The 21705-nt window shown below is 38.4% G+C and overlaps 1 protein-coding gene across 1 annotated transcript in view; it reads left to right on the top strand.

The window, feature by feature from the left end:
• Positions 1–14450, top strand: part of LOC105453866 (neural cell adhesion molecule 2-like) — a 99366-nt gene extending 84916 nt beyond the window's left edge. The window contains exons 5-7 of the mRNA XM_011696134.1: positions 11685–11837; positions 12887–13220; positions 14265–14450. Coding sequence (XP_011694436.1) covers positions 11685–11837; positions 12887–13220; positions 14265–14413 — 636 coding nt within the window. The 3' untranslated portion in view covers positions 14414–14450. The remainder of the gene's footprint in view (positions 1–11684; positions 11838–12886; positions 13221–14264) is intronic.
• Positions 14451–21705: the final 7255 nt, after the last annotated feature.

The following is a 21705-nucleotide window of genomic DNA, read 5'->3' as shown; positions in this document are numbered from 1 at the left end:
GCGCGTGATATCGACGCGCGATGCGAGCGTACACACACGAGTGGGACGGGCACACATACGTCTTATTCCATGACGATGGAGGGCGTCTCTCACTGCCGGGTTTATCTCCATTGTTTTTCAGACGAATAAACGCAAACGTTCTCATTTGTTGCTCCCCTCCCGCGCGTCGCCGTATCAAGATAGTAAAAGTCTCTTAAGCGTACGATGGGATCTCCCGCGAGACTCGAGAGTAACTGAACATTAAGGAGGGTTTTTCGATTTTGTAAACGTGTCACGGTAGATCCGTTTCGTAGAGCCCCTCCCGAAACTCGTTGCTTTAACTCGAGTCCGTAAATACTGTAGCATCATCATTATCCTATCGAGAACCGATTACCTTACGGCAGAGAGACCCAAAAACAGTCTGTATTGTAAATCAAGAGAACTTTCACAGCGGCGCGACGAGACGAAACTCAGGTGACCGAAATAAAATAACTGTTTAATATCGCGATACCTGAAATAATTAAGATCGATAAACACCAATAAATTGTACGCAACACAATAAATAAATAAACTATCGACGGTCGCACTTATTTTGTCACACGCCATTCGTACCGAGGTACGAGAAAACTGCTTTTGTGTGAAAACTGATTGCCCTAATTTTGCCGGATCCACGTCATGGAATAGAAATTAATTTGTAATTAGGTCAGCCAATCGATGAACGTCCGTGCAAAGCGCTTCTTTTTATAGCCGCAAGAGCAAAACCTCCGTATATGTGCAAGTATACTTGCAACTTTGCCGCGCGTGACCGTGTACTATTTTTCTTTCATCTCCTAGCTGTTTCATTAAACTTTCTCTCATAAAGAGATTATAAATACGACCAACTTTCTCTCTCTCTCTCTCTCTCTCTCTCACTCTCTTTCTCTTCTGTTCTCGTACCTTTCGCAGAGCGAAGAAATTATCTCGCAAAATTTATCTGTTTATTGAAAATTCGACAGTCCCACTAATTAGGGATGCTCTGTTAAGCTTCAGTTATTTATTAGCTCCCGCGACGTGCGGATACATTTTTAATGAAAATAACGGCATTTTCATAAAAAATGCGCACAGATAAAACGAGATAATTATATTTCGCATTATTAACCATATAATTTTAAATAAGCGATACTGCGGAATTACGGGAGATTTTGTTTCAAAATTCATAATGGCGTACGTTTTAACAAGCTCGTGAGAGATAACCGGGCGTAACAATCCCGATGAACCTTTTTTTTTTTGTTCTTTTTGCTTCGAATGTTCGCTACGCCGGACGCGTGCAATTTATACCGCGCGTTACAGAGAATTATGAGATTATCAACCGTCATAAAATTATTCCAAGTTCGCACATTGAAAACGTGATAAAATTACGGAATCTAACGAGAGGTCAATAATGAAAAGAGAAGAGAGCTACAATTTGAAAATTTTAGCAAAATGCTTCACACTTACTTTCGATGTTACATATTTGAGAAAAGTTCTAGAAGAGACTTTTATGATTTTCTCTCCATAAATATAATAAAGAATGACACCTTTTTGCAATGCTATTGACTCAGAATTGTGAAAAAAAAACCAAATTTTGAAAATTATAAAATAGATCCCCTTCTACGTTTTCAATCGCGAAAGTTACGCGTCTCTTCTTAATCTTTCGTTAACGGTCGCGAAAAAAGCTCGCGAAAAACTCGGCGTCCGCTATTCCGCGGTGAACTTAATATCGCGCGTTCCAGGGACTATTTGCTATGCCAGCCAGAAAATTGGAGAAGTTTCCGCATTCCATTGGGATTTCCGCGCGAATTTCGGGCACTCGCGCGTGTACCGATTCCCGAAATATTCATACATATTGGCGCCCGACTAGTGCCGCGAAATTTATACGCGGCACATCGGCCGAATGTAATGCCCGCGAATTTCTCGTGTGCATCCCGCGCATCGGAGCGCACAATGATCACGCGCCGTATTCCCTCCCCTCCCCCGTATATGCGACCATATACACGGGCTTGCGTAACTAATCGTAAGAGACTACGATAGAAATGTTCTCCATGTGGCTTCGGTTATGCCGATGAAAAATAGACGGAATTTGTCGGGATTCATTATGGACGCTTAAAAACGCACTTGATATCGCGAAAAATAACTTCTTTAACCTCGATTTGTTTTTTTCCATTACGTTTCCCACAACGGATTCGACGACAATATCTTAATGAAAAATTTCCGACCAGGTCTATTTACAGGAGTCTATGTGCACACTGCTCAACGAGATTTAAGAGCCGTAGGTATATATATTAAATGTTAAAACGAATTTTCAAAAATGTACTTCAAAGTAAAAAATAAAGTTTTTTAAATTACGGTTTTTTTTAGTGATATTTCCAAATGACACTATTTCCAAATCGGTCACTGCAAATTCGACAGAAAAAGATTTCAACTTTGAAGTCATGCACAGAGTAAAAAAAAAATTTAACTTTGTTCGAGATCTTCCGAGATCTCCTCTTTGAAATGCTCTTTTAGAAATTGAGCTACGATTCTTTTTCACCGAGTTGTCACCGACTCGAAATGATTGGGATTTGAAAGCAGATTCTTTAAAATGATCTTCTGAAAGTCACTTCGCGATTATTTCTCGTAAAGTCACGTAAGTTTTTTATCATTTTTATCAGCGATACAGAATATTCCAGTTTAATTTTATAGAAAAAACAGAGCTTTGAATACACTTTGAATATCTCTTACAATATATATAATATCCTTTCGACGTTCGCTGTCTTTTTATGCCGTAATACAAACACGGTGGCGTTCATCCGTCAAATCGGAAGCGCGGATAATGAGCCGGCAGGCTGAAACAACAGTGTCGGGTAGCATTCGAAACAACCGGCTAATTCGGGACAGAGAATCAAGTGCTCGTCGAATCTGCGGTAACAAGACAAACGAGCGTACCGCGAGTGTGGGTTGCCGATCATCGAGTGAATGTCAGACTCGCGATGCCTACCGCCGAAACTAAATCCAGACGGACTGCGGGATGAAGCGATCCGGCTTCCCGCGTGCCCCGCGCCATTTCCTTCTGAATAGACAAATGGAACGTGCCCGTCGGTCGAACGCGAAACACGTATAGTGGCAAATTACCCACTAGAGTGTGACGCGTAAAAAGGGCTCCCAAAGCGGATTATACTGCGGGTTCACTTCATACTGGACGTTCCACACTCGTCGTCGCTTAATTCAAATGACAGATTTTATTCACCAATTTGTTTGCATGTGTAAAATTCACTTAAAAAAAATTGTCTTCAATAAAATTCCTCGAAAATTTAATAATTAATTAAAATGTCAAATAAATAATTTAAAAAAAGCCAACGGCGCGTTTTTCATTAACTTAAACAATTAAAATTAATAAGATTGAGAAGAAATCGCGTTAGATGTGAGCCGTAAAATGTAGGGACTTGCCAATCAAAATTTTAAATAGAACTGAAAAATAATATCAATCAATTTTCGTTTAAGAAATATATGTATAACAATAAAGAAAACTACATCTAGTGATTCCTAGGTAACCATTAGATTAATGTAGATTTTTTTATTTCTTTCATTATTATTACTGGAAAGTGCAAAATTACTGCTAGTACACTTATCCCTCTACCCATAATTATTTCGATTGACGTCGAAAATACTCGGCGTTTCGACCGAATAGACTCTACGAGGTTTGATTAAAGCTGCGAGAAGTGCACTCGAATGTAAAGCGGCGGAATAACGATTATAAACCGCCGGCGTGACACATTGCGAACCGATAATGTACGGCATGCTGTGTTCACGTTGCCTATTAATTTGCTGTTAATGACGCTCGAACGTGAGAAACTAGCCGGAGTTCCGCTCCGCGCGAACGATTCTGCGGGAACGATCGATTCGTTCTGCGTAAGCCTTTCAATAATTGCTGTTCAAACCGGATGGAATAGTTTAATTCCGATGTGTGTTGCGCCGTAAAGAGCGAAAGGCGAATGAAACAGGATGCGGTGAAGGGCTCGGAAGGACGACTGCGTGCTTGGGGCTGTGGAAATAATCAAGGATGGAAATGAGGCGAGACGAAGAGGGGTAGGGGCGAAATTGTACGTAAAGTAAAGCTGTAATTGATGAAGGCATTTTATTATAAGCGGAATGTTGATTGCTACTCGGTATTGATATTTGCGATTAATGCTAATATTTGCGATTAATGTAATTTGGAAAAGTATATATATTCATAATATATGTAAATTATATATAATTATATTTAACATTAAAGTAATTAAAGGCAGAAAATGAGTAGATAAAATTAAATTTTATGACACTTATATAATTACATTTTCCCTATCAAAAATATTTCTTGTACTTTAAAATAGAATAATCTTGGAGTTTTATTAATATTTACACTTTCTGATAATTCTATTAAACATATAATGATATAATTATATTAAAAACTCCTTTGTAACGTTTGATAAAACAGAAATTTTAATAAAGTTACTTTAAAGTTTAGTCCCTTTCCCTCGAATTAGGTTTAAAAAATAAAGTAGGTATTCGCGAACAGTGGCATTTTACGCTACTTGCCCCGTGATTTTATATTCCTATTTTTCTCTATTTACTAAGGCAATTCGTCCCTGTTCGTCGCGCAACTCCAGAAACAAAGTTAAGAGCGGAGAAACGACCGAGGGACACGAAAGTCGAACGCGCCTCACTCGTCCAGATCTTCCAAGTTTACTCCGTCGAGGGAGTACTCGCGAGAGACACACAACGGAATAAATAAAACGGGGAGAAAAGTGACGGTCTGAAGGCCACAAGGCACGAATGCAGGCGACGTAGGTCGAGGACCAATAAATTTCTCGCCGATTGGAAACTATTCTTTCGAGGGGACATTAATTAAATGGCGCGCCGATGTTATCGCGGCGCGGCGCGGGGGCGCGCGTTCACACGTGCAAAGAAAGGCCGTGATTAATAGAGGTCTCGTCCGCGCCGAAGAAGGATTATTTTCTTTCCAGCCCGACGCGCACGCTGGTGGCTAAAGATTTTGTGAATAGGCGCCGCTTCTTTCCCGCCGTTTCTCGCCGTTGCAACGGGCACTTCTCTCTCGCAGATTCGGAATCGAGAGCGCAAAGAAAGAAACTTATGAGAAGAATGGAACGGTGGCAAGAAATGACGCAAATAGATAATCTTGAAAACGAGAAATAAAAATTTTACGAACATATGTTTCTTCGCAAACATTCGAAGGCGATTTTTATATGTGAGATTCTTTATAGCGACGTTTCAGGTGCGATTTGATGACTTGGGATATTGGTTCGCATGTGTAACCGCACATGAGCCGGCCATGAATAAATCATAGGATTTATACCTCCTATTAACACGATTCTATAATATGTATATTGTATGGTCTGTGTCACGATTAATCGTGCGGAAAGCCGCGTAATAGCGCTACCGCTTTTACCCTTTGCCACTTTGTTAATATTGTCTACTTCAGAAGTTCAGTAGACTTCGTAGGGAGAAAGATCGTCAAACTTTTAGACATTAAAGTTCTTCATATAAAAACATATGTACATATATATATATATATATATATATATATAAAGAAAATTATAAATACCAAATATACTTGTTATATAATACAGTATCGATTAGTTTGGTTATCATAGTTTTGTAATTGCATCGAGAAAGCATAGTTTGGAAACTATTTTCGTTCGTATCTCGGCCAAATAATAAAGCTCGCGCGAATCGCGCCGTGTAATGTATCCTTTCAAGATAAATCAGGATAGAAATGAGAGTGTGCGTGCCTGCCGCGAGCGAGTCAATACTTCGTTTTGGCAAGTAATCTTAAAAATAAAATCTGCCGCCCTTTTAACGAGCATCCGACGCGAGGGTAACATGCACACGGGGCTTTATAATTGCATTCTCTCTCTCGCTGGTCGAACGCGAGCGTCCGGTTCTTGTTACGACATACGTTTTGCCCGGTTATGTGACTGCACTGGAAATTTATGGCCACTAAAACGCCTCTCGCCGCTGGGCGAACGCCTTTCGTTATTCCGCGAGTACCTTTAATTAAACGAGCGATGCGACGTCCGCCCTTATTCGCAACGCGTTATAAAACCGCGCAAAGTCGTACGCGGGGAGCTCTCTCGCGCTCATTCGTAAAATCATGAACTCGTCGACCAGCGAAATCGATCGACCCCTCTTCCACCATAAAAATTATTTCATAGTTGCAACGGAATGTATTTTGTACTCGACCAGGTTTTTGAATCAGCTCGATACGATTCTCTCTGCAACTACACGCTATATTTTTGCATACGCCAAACACATACTGGACCTTTTAGAGATTCAGCCAAATATTTTTACACATAACTCTGAAAAAAACTACATATTTTTCGACCAATTTTTTCCAGAGAAATACCAGATATCACAGGATATGATTATGAAATCAAAATTCAAGCTTGTTTGATAAATTACAAGATGCAAAAACACGTTTAAAGATAAACTTTTTAGGCAAGCTAACGATTTGTTTATGCCGAGTCTCGCAGGTCCACGTGTGCAGTTTTAGAATTAACAAACTAAACTATTCGAACTATTTATAGAAACATTTTTGCTTTTTAATTAAAAACCGTTTCGAGAAAGAAAGATACAAATAAAATTGTTAACTTTTTAATAATAAAAAAATGATTAAGTAAAAGTAATTTAAGTAAAATATTATACGATGCTGGTTTTATTGATATCAAACATTTTCACCTACGCTTATAGAGCATAAGAAAAGGTTAATTATGTTGACGTCGCATCGCGACCCTTACGCGAAAGCGTAGTGTTACGGGAACGCTATTGTTTATTACTGACATCATTAACCCTTGACGCTTAATAAGATGAAGTAACTTATACTCGCACACATGTCAGCCGATAAGCACGTATCGAGAATAAAAGTGTTCAGAGTTTAAATGGAAAGCTTAAGTAATATTGAGCTTACGAGGCTCAATATTACTAAAACTTTTACTTTCATTATTTTTGTAAAGATAGATTGTCCAGATAGTTTAGTATTAGAAATGTTTCTTAATTTTAAAAAATATACTTTATTTTAACAATAACGTAAAAAGTCAAACTACATAATAAATAATATAGAAAGTATGTCACAGCTTTAAATTATAACATTAAAACTTGGTAATTTTTTAAAAAAAATCAAGCCTAATAAGAGCGGAACATAAACGAATTGCTTTATCTCCACGCCTGATCTACTTTGCCTTAATAGAATTTGAAATATTCATGTTAAAAGTTACATTTTTTAATGGAAAAAATGCCCGAATAAATTTTTATTCAATTCCAAAAGTCGAACAGTCGAGCAAATGAAAGTAATTGCAAATGTTTCGCTTCTCGGTCTGTGTATATCGACGCCACCGCACTTTCAAGCACGAAGATCTAAAAACAATTGAAAAAGCCCTCAAAGGGTTAATTACGGCGAACGGTTCGACAGACGATATCGAGAAGCGGACGTCAAGACGACGCGACGGTCAATATCGGCGCCGCTGTGAAAAGTAGTCCGAGAAACGCGCGCCCGATCTTTTATTCATGTCACGTCGACCGGACAGCCTCTCTCTCTCTCTCTTTCTCTCGTGCGCTCGTCCTGTCTTCCCGCGTCCAAACTGCATCCGGCCGGCCGTTACGCGTCCGCGGTGGACGTGTCATTTCGCGCGATAACACGCGCGTGTTGCGACACGCGTGACACATGAACGCCCGATGCCCCCGCGTCCCCATCCTCGACGGCTCTCCGTCACGTATGCGATGAGAGTGCACTCTTCGCAGGACATACACGTCTTTCACAAATGCGGAAGTATTGCTCATAAATTTCTCATATCGACGGCAGAGAGAAGGCTATATCCAAGATTTAATGAGCGTGTAAAATCGCGTGAGAGTTTAGTAATATTCGCATTTGAATCGAACGATCATCCTTCACAAGCTCTTTTTACTAGTTTAATCTTATTAAACGTAAAGAGAGATATATTAAACTATTTTTATCGTAACTTTTTCATTATACATATTAAGAATTTTATTGATATTTCAATTATTAAATTATATTAATAATACAAAGTGCTTTCTAAGCGATATAATGCTGCGGGAAAATATTAGATCATTTGTCAACTTACAAAAATTTCAATTTGATATTCTTAATGTTTAAAAATGATATTTCTAAACAACGAATATTTAATTATTTATTTGATTATTAATTGCTTGTTATTCAAGAAATATACTGCATACATTTAACGAAAAAAACAATCTCGCATTTCACAAGAAACAATGTCATATATATGTCCAATTGAGATTTTCCGACAGATACAATTTTTGAACAAGTCTAAAATATCAGTAAAAATACTTGTAAAATAAACAAGATTATTATACAAAGCATGATAGTAGCAAATTTAGGCAGACCATGAATACGTGATACCAATAAACAATATGGACGGAAGAAGAGAAGATAACGAGTTATTCATCGGCCATTATGTTCGCGATCCTAACCCCTCCGTCCTTCTCCCTCTCTTCACCGAGATATATTGAGAATTAATTCTACAGCCTATTCGTCTCTCTGTGCGGTTTTTTGTTTGTACGTGTTTGGCTCACGCATTTATTGTTTTATTGTTTTTCCCCCGTCGGCGCGTGTAATGCATACGCTATGCGTAAAGTATTTTCGACGCATTGCTGATTTGCGTTACAAAGGAAAGTTTTTAATCATGCACACACGAGTAAGCGACACGTGTGAAAAAAAAAGCGTACAAATTTTATTCCACGGTGGCAAAATAACAATCCTTGAATTCGGATACGGAATATAATTTGTAACATAATAGTTTTTCAACATCAAACACGAGGTAAGCACAATGAGTGACTTTTTAGCGGAACCAGGTATCCGGAGCAGATCCCGCTCCATTCATACACGCGAGTATTTTGACACTCACGTTCTTCTCTGAAAATAAATCTTCGTCGAGAATTGCCTCGAATTCACCGTCGGAATGAGAATCATCGGATGAAAAGGATTATAAATATCCCATATTCATATCAACGTCACAATTATCTTTAATCGTCCTTTATTTTAACTCCGATCCCGTGAATTTTCTCTCAGTCAAGTTTTATTCGCGTTAAAGAGATAAAGATAATAATGCAATCAGAAGCGTCACGTTCGTATTTCACAAAAGACATCAAGGACGCAATCGTCGACGATTAAATGACAGAGCACGCGATGGAAGGGAAAAAGAGGGAACGGGGAGAGGAAGAGGGCAATGGGAAAGTATGAAGGAGGGACGGAGGGCGATAAATTACAACGATGTTCGGCGCATACCCAAAAGGGTTTTTAATGAAAGATCGTAATGAAAGAGCCTCGCGCGTATGCGAGTGAGGATTCTCCCCCGCCCCCCAAACTTCGTAATCACGCTTCAACACGCGCGGCTTTTTCCACACGCCGACGACAATGGGCGCGCGCGCGAATGCGTCACCGCCTCTCGTTATCCGCGAATTATTTATTCTACGCCCGTCAATATTGAATTTGCCCCTATTATTGAAACATCCCGCCGGTAATTCGCTTCAACGCGCCGCGCCGCTCGTAATCGCCGAATCCGCTTAATTTCATCAGAATTGGCGAATCGAAACGCGCGCGCCGGAAACCGCGCATCTCCGTGACGTCGCTAGTTTCTCCCGCGATTTGTACACACCCTTCTGTAGACGTTTGAAAATCTTTAATATTCAATCAAAATATCGTATAATGTCGCTTTGCAAAAGTCAGAATATAATAATACAAGGATTACGCGAATAAATAACATAAAGAATAATATAATACAAAAAAAACCGTCAATCCTGATTAAAAGCAAAAATAAAGGATTATCTCGAAAGAATATATGCACCGATATACTAAGCAAACTTTATTAAAAAATTATATATAATTATATATATTGCGTCAGCAAATTAATAACAGCAACATTTAATATTCTGCGAACCTGGTAATTTCATAATACATGGCAATAATTTATTTACATTAATCCGTATAAATATAATTCGCATTCTCCATTTTATTATCTATACATGACAAATAATATCTACACTGATTCGCCCCATCCATAATACAATACATTTGTTCAAAATGTATCGCAAATTTATACTCATTGAGTTTAAATAGTTATTTCCCTAATATTTATCATTCTTTTATTCGTAAGGGAAGACAAGAACGTTTTTGCATTAATATGATGTGAGCAGCCGCAGCGGTGTCGATTAACGTCATAGTAATATGTGTCTCAAACTTCGGTCGCTGTCATCTAATAAACAACGCGGCTTACATAATAATCTAATGCGCGACGTTCGCCCAAATATCCTCAAAGTTGCACGCCCGCCAATTCCCCGTCCCTCAATATCAGCCGAAACTTCGGCCATTACTTCCAAGGATTTGTGCCGCGAAATACAAACATTAAACGTAAAGTCGCTCATCATCGCGCGACGTCGGCCGCATGACAATGGATATGCATTTCTCCCCTCCCGCCCCCGCATCCTCTCTGCGCTGATATAAGATGCGAAAAAGTTTGAGCGAAGGTGAAGATATTGCGGCCCGGCGGGAAAGAGAGAGAGTGGGCAAGGCTGGCGTTAAAAATTGAACGTTTTCGGTATAATCAGACGCACAATCTCCCCCCCCCCCTCAAAAGGATTTTATTTCCCTTCGCGTGGAAAAGAAAATTCGCGTTGCTGAATTCAATTTTTTAAATAACTCACGGCTGGCTTCCTCCTCCTGGCTGACAGTGGGCGTGAGATAACCGCGACGCAAAGACAGAGAGCGCGCGTTCTCTTTACATAAAGAGTGCAATGTATAATGTGTATATCTTGTTGCACGCAAAACGCACCTAACGATTTTCAGGTATTGAATAAAATATCTGCGGTAAACATATAGATTCGTGCGAGGGAGGAAATTTCTCGCTGACGCACAAGAATATCTTGAGATTCTGCGGAAGATCTATTTCTATCTCGGTGACATTTTCCATAAATAACCGTCGATGTCTATCTTTGAAGTCAACAGAGCGAGGGACTCACGCAATATATTTCTAGCGAAGTATATATCGCGCGCCGGATATTTCAGAAGATCCGTCAAGCAGATACTTCTGTTCCTATTGCTCGCTACAGAGAGAGAGAGAGAGAGAGAGAAAGTCGCGAGGTTGAAAATTTAATCGAATGCAAGCAAAGTAATACGTAGGGATCTGGGTCGTTTCGGCCAAAGACGATCGCGCGCTTTGCCGGCGGTGGCAAAATAAATAATGCAAAAAGCGGGCGTCTCCGGAATTTCATTTTTGTCTTACTTTATTTGGAATGTAATTCGCGGCTCTGCGAATTTCTTTTTCTTCGCTAACGAAAAGACGGAATTATATGACTGAAATTCGGTGAGAGAACGCGAGGAGATACTCTGTATTTTATTAATATGATAATCGGTAAAATCTGGGGTGGTTTGTAAAACTGCGCGTGATATAGCATATTAGAATAATAATGCATGCGCGCATAAAGAAATGAACATTACCATAGCAAATTTTCATGATTTTTCTGCACGTTACGTATTCATATGTTATATTCGATATTTATCTGTCTCTACATCACCTTTAATCTTACTTGTATCTTTTATTCACTCAAGATGATTTATTCCGGAGCGTTGAATGAGTAACAGTATAACGGCAAATTGACGAATAAACCTCGTATTTCAGGTAACGTGGGTCAGGCGAAAAGACAGACAACTGCTCACAGTGGGTAGAAGCACACATTCTATAGACACGCGTTTCGTTGTCGCAAACGGTCCCGGCTGGAATCTACTGATTAAGAACGTCAATCACGAAGATGCGGGTCTTTACGAGTGTCAGGTAATACGTGACGTTCACGAGATAACATGCTATGCCCGACATCGTGTCAATATCAATTTTCTGTACCTAAAATTAGTTTGCAATTTACTCAAAATCCGCAAATGGTTCACCGTAAATGAATTTCATTAATTTAAATTAAAATAATTAAAATAATTCAAAATTGGAGTAATTATCCGCCAAGAAGGTAAAGCATCTTCCGTTTAAAGATCTCTGAATTTAGAAAGAAAAGAATACGAAATTTAAAAAGAAATATCTGCCCAATTAAATATTAAACATAATCACCGAAAAGTAAGAATATTTCTAACAATATTATATGTAACTATATTGCAATTTAACTAAGTTATTATACGTATAGATCGTTAAGTTAAGAGGTATGGTCAACAAATACCAAGGAAACTCTCATAAATTTCAATTACTTACATTATATTTCATGCGGATTGTTAAAATTATTTTAAATACAATAAGTAGATATCCTTTCTCCCCATAAAAATATCTGATTTCAAGTAAAGTGAATTATTTCACCAAGCATTAATATCGACAGTACTTTCTTAACAAACACAATTGGTCTTCTTCTTCAACAATGGAGTTTTTTATCCTTAAAAAATAACAGACGGGACAATCGGCGGGTTCACGTTGCGCCGATCTTTGCTAGACCGCATCAAATGACTGGTGTTTACCAGCTCAATCAGTAGTAAAACCGTGTCGCGGTCAGACAGCAGTAATAATCCAATTTATCAAATTGTTCTATCAAATAATAACAGAGTTTCCTTGGTATCTGTTGACCTGTCTCTTTACAAAACGATCTATACGTATATATATATATATAATAACTTAGTTATATTACAATATAGTTACATATAATATCGTTAGAAATATTCTTACTTTTCTTTTACTTTTGTTTTATTCTTTTCCATGCCTTCTGTTATATTATAGAAAACACATCGTAGCATATATATATATATATATATATGTATATGTCAGGATCAAAAAATATATTTCATAAATAATAATTATAATAATTCTCATTTCGCGATGCTTTAATAAAACAGATCCAGACGGAGCCGATGCAGCAGCGATTCGTGCGGCTGAACATCACGGAGGCGTACTCGGTAATTCCGGGCGGACCGGATCTCCACGTGAAGCAGGGCTCCAGCCTGCGCCTGGAGTGCCAGCTGATGGCGGCCGCAGAATTGCCCAGCTACGTGTTCTGGTATCGCGAGGCGCGCATGATAAACTACGACAACGAGCCCGGCGTTAGATTCGAGCTCAGGAGAAACGGCTCCGTGCTCATCGTGGAGAAGGTGAAGCTCTCGCACGGCGCGAATTACACGTGTTCGCCGAGCAACGCCAGGCCGGCTCACATCATGCTACATGTCATCGAGGGTGAGCAATTGTTCCCGGACGCGCGTTTCGTGACTCATTAATCTCCCAAATTCCTAAATATTTAAATGATTTCTTCGAACAAGTAAATTAACTGGACGCAATAAATATATAATTAAAATGTATGAATATTTAATAATATTATAACTCTTATTCGATTTTGTTGTTACAATTTAGTATTTATTAACAAGATGAAGGAAGAGTAAATGTGTACTTTTCTTAGATGCACAATTACATTGATTAGACAGAACTGAGATAGCAGAAATTTAAATAACACGTATTTCTGTATATTGATTTTATGTCAGTCGTTTATCGCGGTATTGAAGACGCTCCATCATTTTTACGCCCTGTCAATCTCATTGCATTCTCTCTTCACCTCGGCTGAGCCTTTTGAACAAAAAAAAATATGTTCGATCTCGTCGATCTACTAGAACCGCCGAGAATCTTTTTCCTCGAACCATTTAGACATTTATTTATGCTACACGCGTGAAAATCTGAATTCGGATAAAAACAGACGTTGCGCCAAAGTATGGGGCGAAGCTTTATAGGCCGTGAAATCCGCAAACCATCCTCAATCTCGGAGGATCCGAGCAGTATAGAAGACCGGTCGCCCATTTTTTAGCCTTAGTGGGGAAGGTTAAACCAGTAGTCTACTTCGGCAATTCAATTCCGACCGGGATCAACAGACGACCGTTTCAAGTTTCTCGTGTATTGGCGAGGAACGTACATTTGCAACATAAAACGCGTAGAAAAACTTGCAAGGACGAGCCATTTCTTTAATTAATTCAAATTTAATTGTCGTAAATTAACATATTTTACCTCGCTAACATTTTTCTTTCTGTTAACTTTTCGCTTAATATACCATAGTTAAAAAACTAATGCTGATGTTTATGCGAGGTATTCTTAACAAAGAACAATCGGTAGGAAATAAAAACGCTGTCAAAGTTTGACCAGCTATTCCGCAAAGCACTCTATGCACCCTCAGCTATTGCTTTTCTCTCTCGCTTCGCATTTGATCCCGTCAAGGAATCTCATCTATTTTCGCAGAGGAGGAGAAACCGGCGGCCATGCACGGAGGCGATCGACGAAATTCCACGACGGCTACGTCAAGCAACACTATACTCACTCTCGTGGCTCTCCTGATTATCGAAAATGTAAGACGGTACTTACAGATTCTCATCTGTCGCGCCACGTGACTATCGTAAACCGACACTTTCGCAAAAAAAAAAAAAATCGAAGCTCGTTGAAAGAAGTTCGAATACTTGATGTTACCTTCTTTCTTTTCGACGGCTCAAGATACCTAGTCTGAATCTATGTATCGAAAATTCATGTATCATACGTATATGCTCACTCTTACACGGAAAGAACGATTTTATTGAAAGGTCTAACAATTTTGCTAAAAATAGATCTGAAAATAATTTTTTGTTGAATCATCAAAATAATTTGTTGGAATGTTAAAGCTGATAAGAATCGCTATAAAACATTTTGATATTTTAGCAATCACTTTGACTTTCGCACAAAATTATTTTGATTATTGAACAAAAATTATTTTCAGATCTAGATTCAGCAAAATTGTTCTTTCCGTGTAATTCACCTCGCATCTCGCGAACTCTCTGCAGACATGACGGTGAAAGTCAAATGTTCGTGAAGGTAGAGATGTGACAGATTCCGCGTGGGATCAAAGAAAAACCTATTTGCGAGTAAACTTAAAGCGAGAGATTCAACTGCAGACAGTTTTCCGAGAATCTTGTATCCCCCAGTGGCGGAATCTAAGGAGGACTGCAAAGTTTCGCGTAATCATGTAACTTTCGTTTAAAGAAACGTCTTATCCAAGTGACACTACTTGATAGAAACTCCGCTTGAACTCGTAACGAGCGAATAATATTCGTGGAATGAGATTTGGCCGTCTTTCGACGTGGACGAATTTGTTCGCCAACTTCAACAACCAAGTCGCGCTACCTTGTGTCGTTGGTCATCATAAACTCTCGTCGCATTGAAACAGAAGTTTTTTTTTTTCGCGAAAACTTATCGTTTCTGCTTACATTAAAATGTCTTCAGAGACTTAATTTTATTCCTTTCTTTTTTCTTTCAGTACAAAATCGTCAATCTTTTCTGCGTTTCAAGTATTCGGAAATGAATTTCAATAAGAAATCTTTAATATAAACAAATAACATGAACCAAAAAAACTACACAACAAAAATTTTTCAAAAATATTATCAGTAAAATTAATGAAAGTCGTTAACTTAGCATATATATGTATATTACAGAAATTCTTGAATTCCAACAAAATTTAAAATTTCAGAGATCTTCACATTTCCCAGAGCATTCGTAGAGCGTTATATTCGTAGAGCATTACATTCGCAAATGTATTACATCTTCGCGAACGAATTTAACGATGAAATCTCGTTGGGAGGCAGGCAACATTTCATCACGGGAATCAGGTATTATTTGCTCCTTATAAGTTTGGCAAGTTTCTAGCAAGCAGTTTAATGCAAATGGGATATTGAGTTCTGTAAACAAAAGTTGTGCACAGTAACGTCGGTTCTACCGTTAGCTTTCACCCATGTTGATGATAATAAACTCTCGCAATTTAGCATTGTAAATATAACATAAATATAAGATAACAAAGTTACATCTCATTTACGGACGCGCGTGCGTTTGCGTTTCGGGCGATATGATTTTTAAAAAGATTTATCGCGATAAATTATAGCCAAAGCCACATGCGAACAATTATACCAAAATCGCATTCAAGAGATTGTGTCCATAAATAAACTGCCAGCCTCCACAGCTCCGAATCAATCAGAGATAGAGGAAACATTTTTTAACCGCACAACTCGCACGCACACTCCCGAAGTTAATTCTTTATTACGATACTTGTATTTGCTGCATATTAGAAAATATGTGTAAGTAAGCACACAAGTCTATTCCATTTCTTATGTATGCAATGTATATTATCCTTACAAATTAAATAAATATATCGATATTCCCTAATCAGTAAGTATTTCAATGTTTATTGCGAGTAAGTGTTGGAAATAGATTTTATATAATAAGATGGTTTATATAATATAATTTTACATGAGATAAAATGTTTTATGTTAAGAACTTATTAGATGAATTATTCGGATCACGATAATTAATTATATATAAAGTATAATTAAATTTTAATTATGCCACATAAATATTTCAATATTGATATCGATGATAAATATGATATATGTATATGCATCATAATGTATACGATAATATTAGAAAATTTAATTACTGTTAATTTTGTATTAAACTAACAGAAAAAAGATACATTATATATTAAATTAAAATGTATATGTCTAATAAAATATCAAATGAAATATGTCTCATAAAAAATTATGAGAGATATTCCTTTAAGATTATTACTTAATATCTACGATCTCATTTGTGCGACTAGTAAAGTATTAGAAATGTGAATAAAATATGTATTATTATTAAAAATAGAAAAAATGTCGACAGCAAATACAAAAAAATAATTTAAAATTTAATTAACTGAAAATTTATTTTAAAAGACTATGAGTATTTAAATAACTTGATAAAGGATTGGTTTTTTTTAAATAACATTTTATCGTTTCGATTTCGATAAAAAAAAGATCATATATAAAAATTACATAATTTTTAATTATACTATTTTAAGTTAAGATCAAGTTTTTAATTTAATCACATGGATATACTGAAGAAAGGTAAGTAAAGATAATTAAACATTAATTAGAATTAGAGAGTTGTTTAATAAATGCATAATTTGTATCGACATAGGACTACGTTTTGCTGTTTAAGGTACATTCGCTGCAGTTTGCTCCACTTAACACTACAAACGCTTCGAAGCATTTGTTTGGCCAATTAGAAGAAAGAATTTGACTAATTGACCAATCAAAGCATTTTGTAGCATCAAGTGGACCGTAGCCAAAAGCTCATTAAACACGCAAAACAATTGAATAGTAATTTGCGAAAGAATAGCAATCGCTCAAACAATCGCCCCAACATTCAGACAAAGTAATCCAACTTAAAACGCTTCGGAAAGTTCCGTGTAATTTATCGGTAAATTCCGACAAGCGTCTACAAGTGAAAGTAAGTTGAAAACCCATGATTGAAAAGAAAACTCCAAGCGTTTTGCTCGTTTGTCAAATCGTAGCTACCGGTGTAAAATCCGAACATTACAATGAAATGTCTTAAAGAAAAGACGTTGCTTTAAGAAATAATTACCCGTCGTTCGTCCATATGCGCGAGAAACAATTGCAGACGCTTGCAGAACAATGACAAACTTTTTCTAAAGAGCTATTTATTATTAATTTAGAAAATTCTTTTATACTTATAGCTATTTTTACCTGTTGATTAGTTGCCAAATACTACAATTCATCCTCTCAAGTGTGTTTCAAGTGCGTTGAAATGTTCCATGTTTAGAACGACCAATACATTTTATTATAATTACACGGCAACTTATAATTATTACAATGTGCAATTGTATCGCCGAGGATTCGTTAGATCCAGATTCCGCCCCGGCGTTCGATTCGTGCAGTGCGCCGGGGGTTTCCGGTTAATTTCACAAATTAAGGATACATCACGCGTCGATGAAGCGTTAGTGCAATTACGGTCGCACGATAATTACAGTTACATTTTCGGATTCAAGCTGCTCTCGCGGTTTCATTAACGCGAGAGAGGCGCTAAGTATGTCACAAACCATTACGACCGTTTTAATATCGCGATATAATGTCGCTGTATCTCTCGGAGTCTCTCTGACTGAGGGAAAAGAGGGGCGGGGGGAATGGTTGCAAGACGGGCCATCGCATGTAGCGATACAAACCGGAGACGTCTCATTCTCGCCAAGCGGAGGGAATGTAATAACCCACTTCGCCTCTCTCGAATGCTCTCGATCTGTAACGAAGATATGCGTGGGATTGCGCGCGCTCTATCGTGACACAAAGCGTTTGATAATTATCGATCAATCGCGCGGGTGGTGGGATGTGATTCACGTGCAACGCTAATAGGTTCAAGTATCTAATATCTAATATATCTGCGATGTGGGAATGCGCGAGGGACAGGAGATAGAGAGCGGATCGATGTATTCGGTGAATCACAAAGGGATTCGATCCAATCAAATCTTTTCGATCCACTCGCGATATTACATGGCAAATAATTAACGAGCCAGATGTCGCCACGTGACGAGCGAAATGTATGCCAAAGAACGACACGTTGAATTCAGCCTGTCGCTCTCATTCCTCGCGTGATTAGCCCTTGCGAAGGGGCTCGATTGTCGTCGCGATATTCGAGGAGAAATCGTTGCCGCGGAAAATATTAATCGACGGCTTAGTCATCCGATAAGTCTCGGTCGCGCTCGGGTCGTTGGTAATTTTCGGAAAATTAAATTCACGTTTAAACGGTTTATCCGCCAGAGAGAAACGGCTCGCGAACAGTTTGTCTTTCGCGGACCCTATTGATAGCAGTTTCTCCTTGCACGCGGAGCTATTTTCTTATTTAAATTAACGACTTTAATTGTCTCGCATAGCGTTTGATCACGGAAATAAAACTACAACTACGTAAAAAGACGTGTAATTTATCTCTATTTCTCTCGCTCTTTTTTTTCCCTACTATTCGTATTCGCAAGCGATACGAATGTGTACGTACGAATTGATGTGCTGGATAAAAAAATATGTTTCATTCCGCTGCACCATCCAAAAATTTATCGGAATACGTAACATGTAATTTAAAGTATGCGAGTTATTTTCCCAAGAATTTTTACCCCCCACTTCGTGATGAAGTTTCTTAAAGTTTTGACATTTTACGTAGATATAATAATTACAGTAGATAATATATATAACATATTTTTCAGATATAATATATAAATATAGGAAAGCTATAAAGTAATGCACGTTTGTAAAGGAATTTGGGATAAAAGAAAAAAACATAACTTAATTATAACTTAATAAATCTTATACATAAACTTTGTAGCAACTCTTAAAAAAATATCCGTTAATAAGCGACATTCTTGCTAAAGGAACAACATGTCTTCGAATTCTGCAGTTTCGACATATCTTTTCGAGTTATTTAATTCCAACTTCTACGTAAAGAAGTTAAAAGTCTCTCACGTAACTGATACCATTAGCCGAATGGTAGACAATCCGATTGATCCGGACAGCTCGGTACAATGCGCGCCATCGTTGTTCAATGGTAATAGAAACTCGAGTAATTGAATAAATAATCGTGTCAGTCATCCTTTTTCCAGAGTCACTTTCAGTGCTCCGGAATCAGGATGTTAATCTGTCGTAGCAAATCCACCTAATACGAAACTCCTTTGATCGTCGTGGGCGATATGCGCTAAACTAAGATCACAATCCAAATACGTTTACCTTAATAAACGTTGAGAAAGCGGAAGGAGAGAGAGAGAGAGAGAGAGAGAAAGGGTGGCGCAGGAAAGAAGACGAAATCATCGCATTTCATAAAGATGAAAAATCCCTTGCATTTTTAATTCTACTACTTGTTTTACTTTATGCAAATATTACAAGCAGAATTACGGGTCTCGTTCATTCCTACCAGCGTGTAAAAATTAAAGCTGGAATATGAAGGCAGTGCACTTAGATTTTCATCACTACAATATTTTTAATAAAAATATAATTAATAGTTGTACTGTGCGTTAAACTTATTACGTCCTGAATTCCTGTAGAATGCTCCTCTAGAACGCGTGACCTATTAGGTATCAAGATTTATGACTTATTAAGCCACTGGTTCATTGAAAATTTGAGCTATTACTTTCTCACAGTTTCGAAGACCCTTATAGGTCCCCGGATATTGAATTGTTTTCTTGAAAATTAAGCTGCGCCGCGATCTTTCTCTACGGTACAGAGCTACCTCCGGCGACAGGATCTGATCACATTTTACAATACTGAAAATAACTCTAAAAAAGATTTTTGTTTTATTTTCAATCGAGTTCCGGGTTTTTCGCGTAGAGGCGCAGGACCACGCCGAAATACGCGCGACGCGCTGCAAAACGGTGCAAAGCCCTACAAACGAAGCGAGATATCGCCTCGACGAGGGCAGATATAAAAAAAAAATCGGCTTGACTTTTCGAGCGGAAAGCCGAAAGTACTATTCACCGGACTCTATTAGCGCGTACAGGTTTAATTGAAACGGGCACGCGGGTTTAGTGCTCGGATGGTGCTCGTGCTCGCGGGCGCGCGCTTGACTTAATTGAAAAGCTACGCGACCCGAGAAGTACTTCCAAGAGTAATAAACGAACGGGCGAGCGAAATGTTCGGGTCCTCGCCCTCGATATGAATACACTTATGGACGGAGACCGGTTCCGCGTGTGCTCGCCCATAAAACAACCTATCGTCCGGCGAGATTAATCCCGCAGTTAGAAGCTCGCTCATTCAAATACGTCCGAAGCTCATAACACGAAACACACAAAAGTGGTTTGCGGGAGAAAGGTTTGGTTTACGATTCGCGAGGAAGCTCCTTTTATCTTACACCGTAGCGAGGATTATTCGCCTAGATAAAGTGGCGCAGAGATGTGAGAGGAAGTCGAAAAGAAGAAATAAGTCGAGTGGTAAATGGTGCTCGCGTAGGAATACTGTGAAGTTTATTAATACTCATTCATTCGTTTGGAACGTCATAAGATACTTGACATAATAGTCACATTAATCACACGCAGAATATTTGTACATTTCTATTAACTCGCTCGATTTCGCACGTTTCTTTCGCATGCCTCACGGATACTCACGGGTACAATCGTACTTCCTTTGTGGAACGAATATTTCGCAAATCAAATAGAAATTTTGAAATGTTAATAAAAATTCGACCAACCGAGAGAAATAATTCTAACAAATCGATTGACTGTGTAATAAAATTCTGAATAAGATTAAAGCACATTCTTTCAATCATATCTCAATTTGATATCATATAATCTCACGTGAAATATCGAGCTCGTTATTAATTAATTAAAACATAATCACATCCTATATAATTCTCCAAGGAATAAAATATCCATTAGGATTGAATACTTGGAAAATAATGCAAATCAGCTTGAGAAGTCACAACAGCTATCGAGCAGAGGACACGAGCGGCAATGCCGTTGGCGGAAGCGGACGTCTGCGCGCGCGGAAGAGTAGTAATGGGCGGACGTGGCGTACGAGGACGGCGGGGAGGAGAGAGAGAGAGAGAGAGAAAGAGGAAGCTTGTTAACGCTCGAACCGAAAACCGCAGCCGGTCGTAGCCTGGTCGCCGATATTAACGAGCGTTTCAGCTAATTATCGCAAAATTAGAGAGTAAAATGCGGTGACCGCGCGCCGAAAGCCCTCTCTCCTCCCCCTCCTACCCACTCGAAACGCCTCAATCGATAGTCGCCAATCTCGGAAATGGATTTCATCCCGTTGTTCGAGATGGTTACGATCCCCGTGATATGGATTCCGACACTCGCGCCGCGTTGTCTCTCTCTCTCTCTCTCTCTCTGAGTCGACAAGGCACACGA

This window comes from Wasmannia auropunctata, unplaced genomic scaffold, assembly GCF_000956235.1.
Source record: "Wasmannia auropunctata unplaced genomic scaffold, wasmannia.A_1.0 LD335994.1, whole genome shotgun sequence".
NCBI lineage: Eukaryota > Metazoa > Arthropoda > Insecta > Hymenoptera > Formicidae > Wasmannia > Wasmannia auropunctata.
The sequence above is the reverse complement of the archived record's forward strand: the minus strand, read 5'-3'. Positions and strand labels throughout refer to the sequence as shown.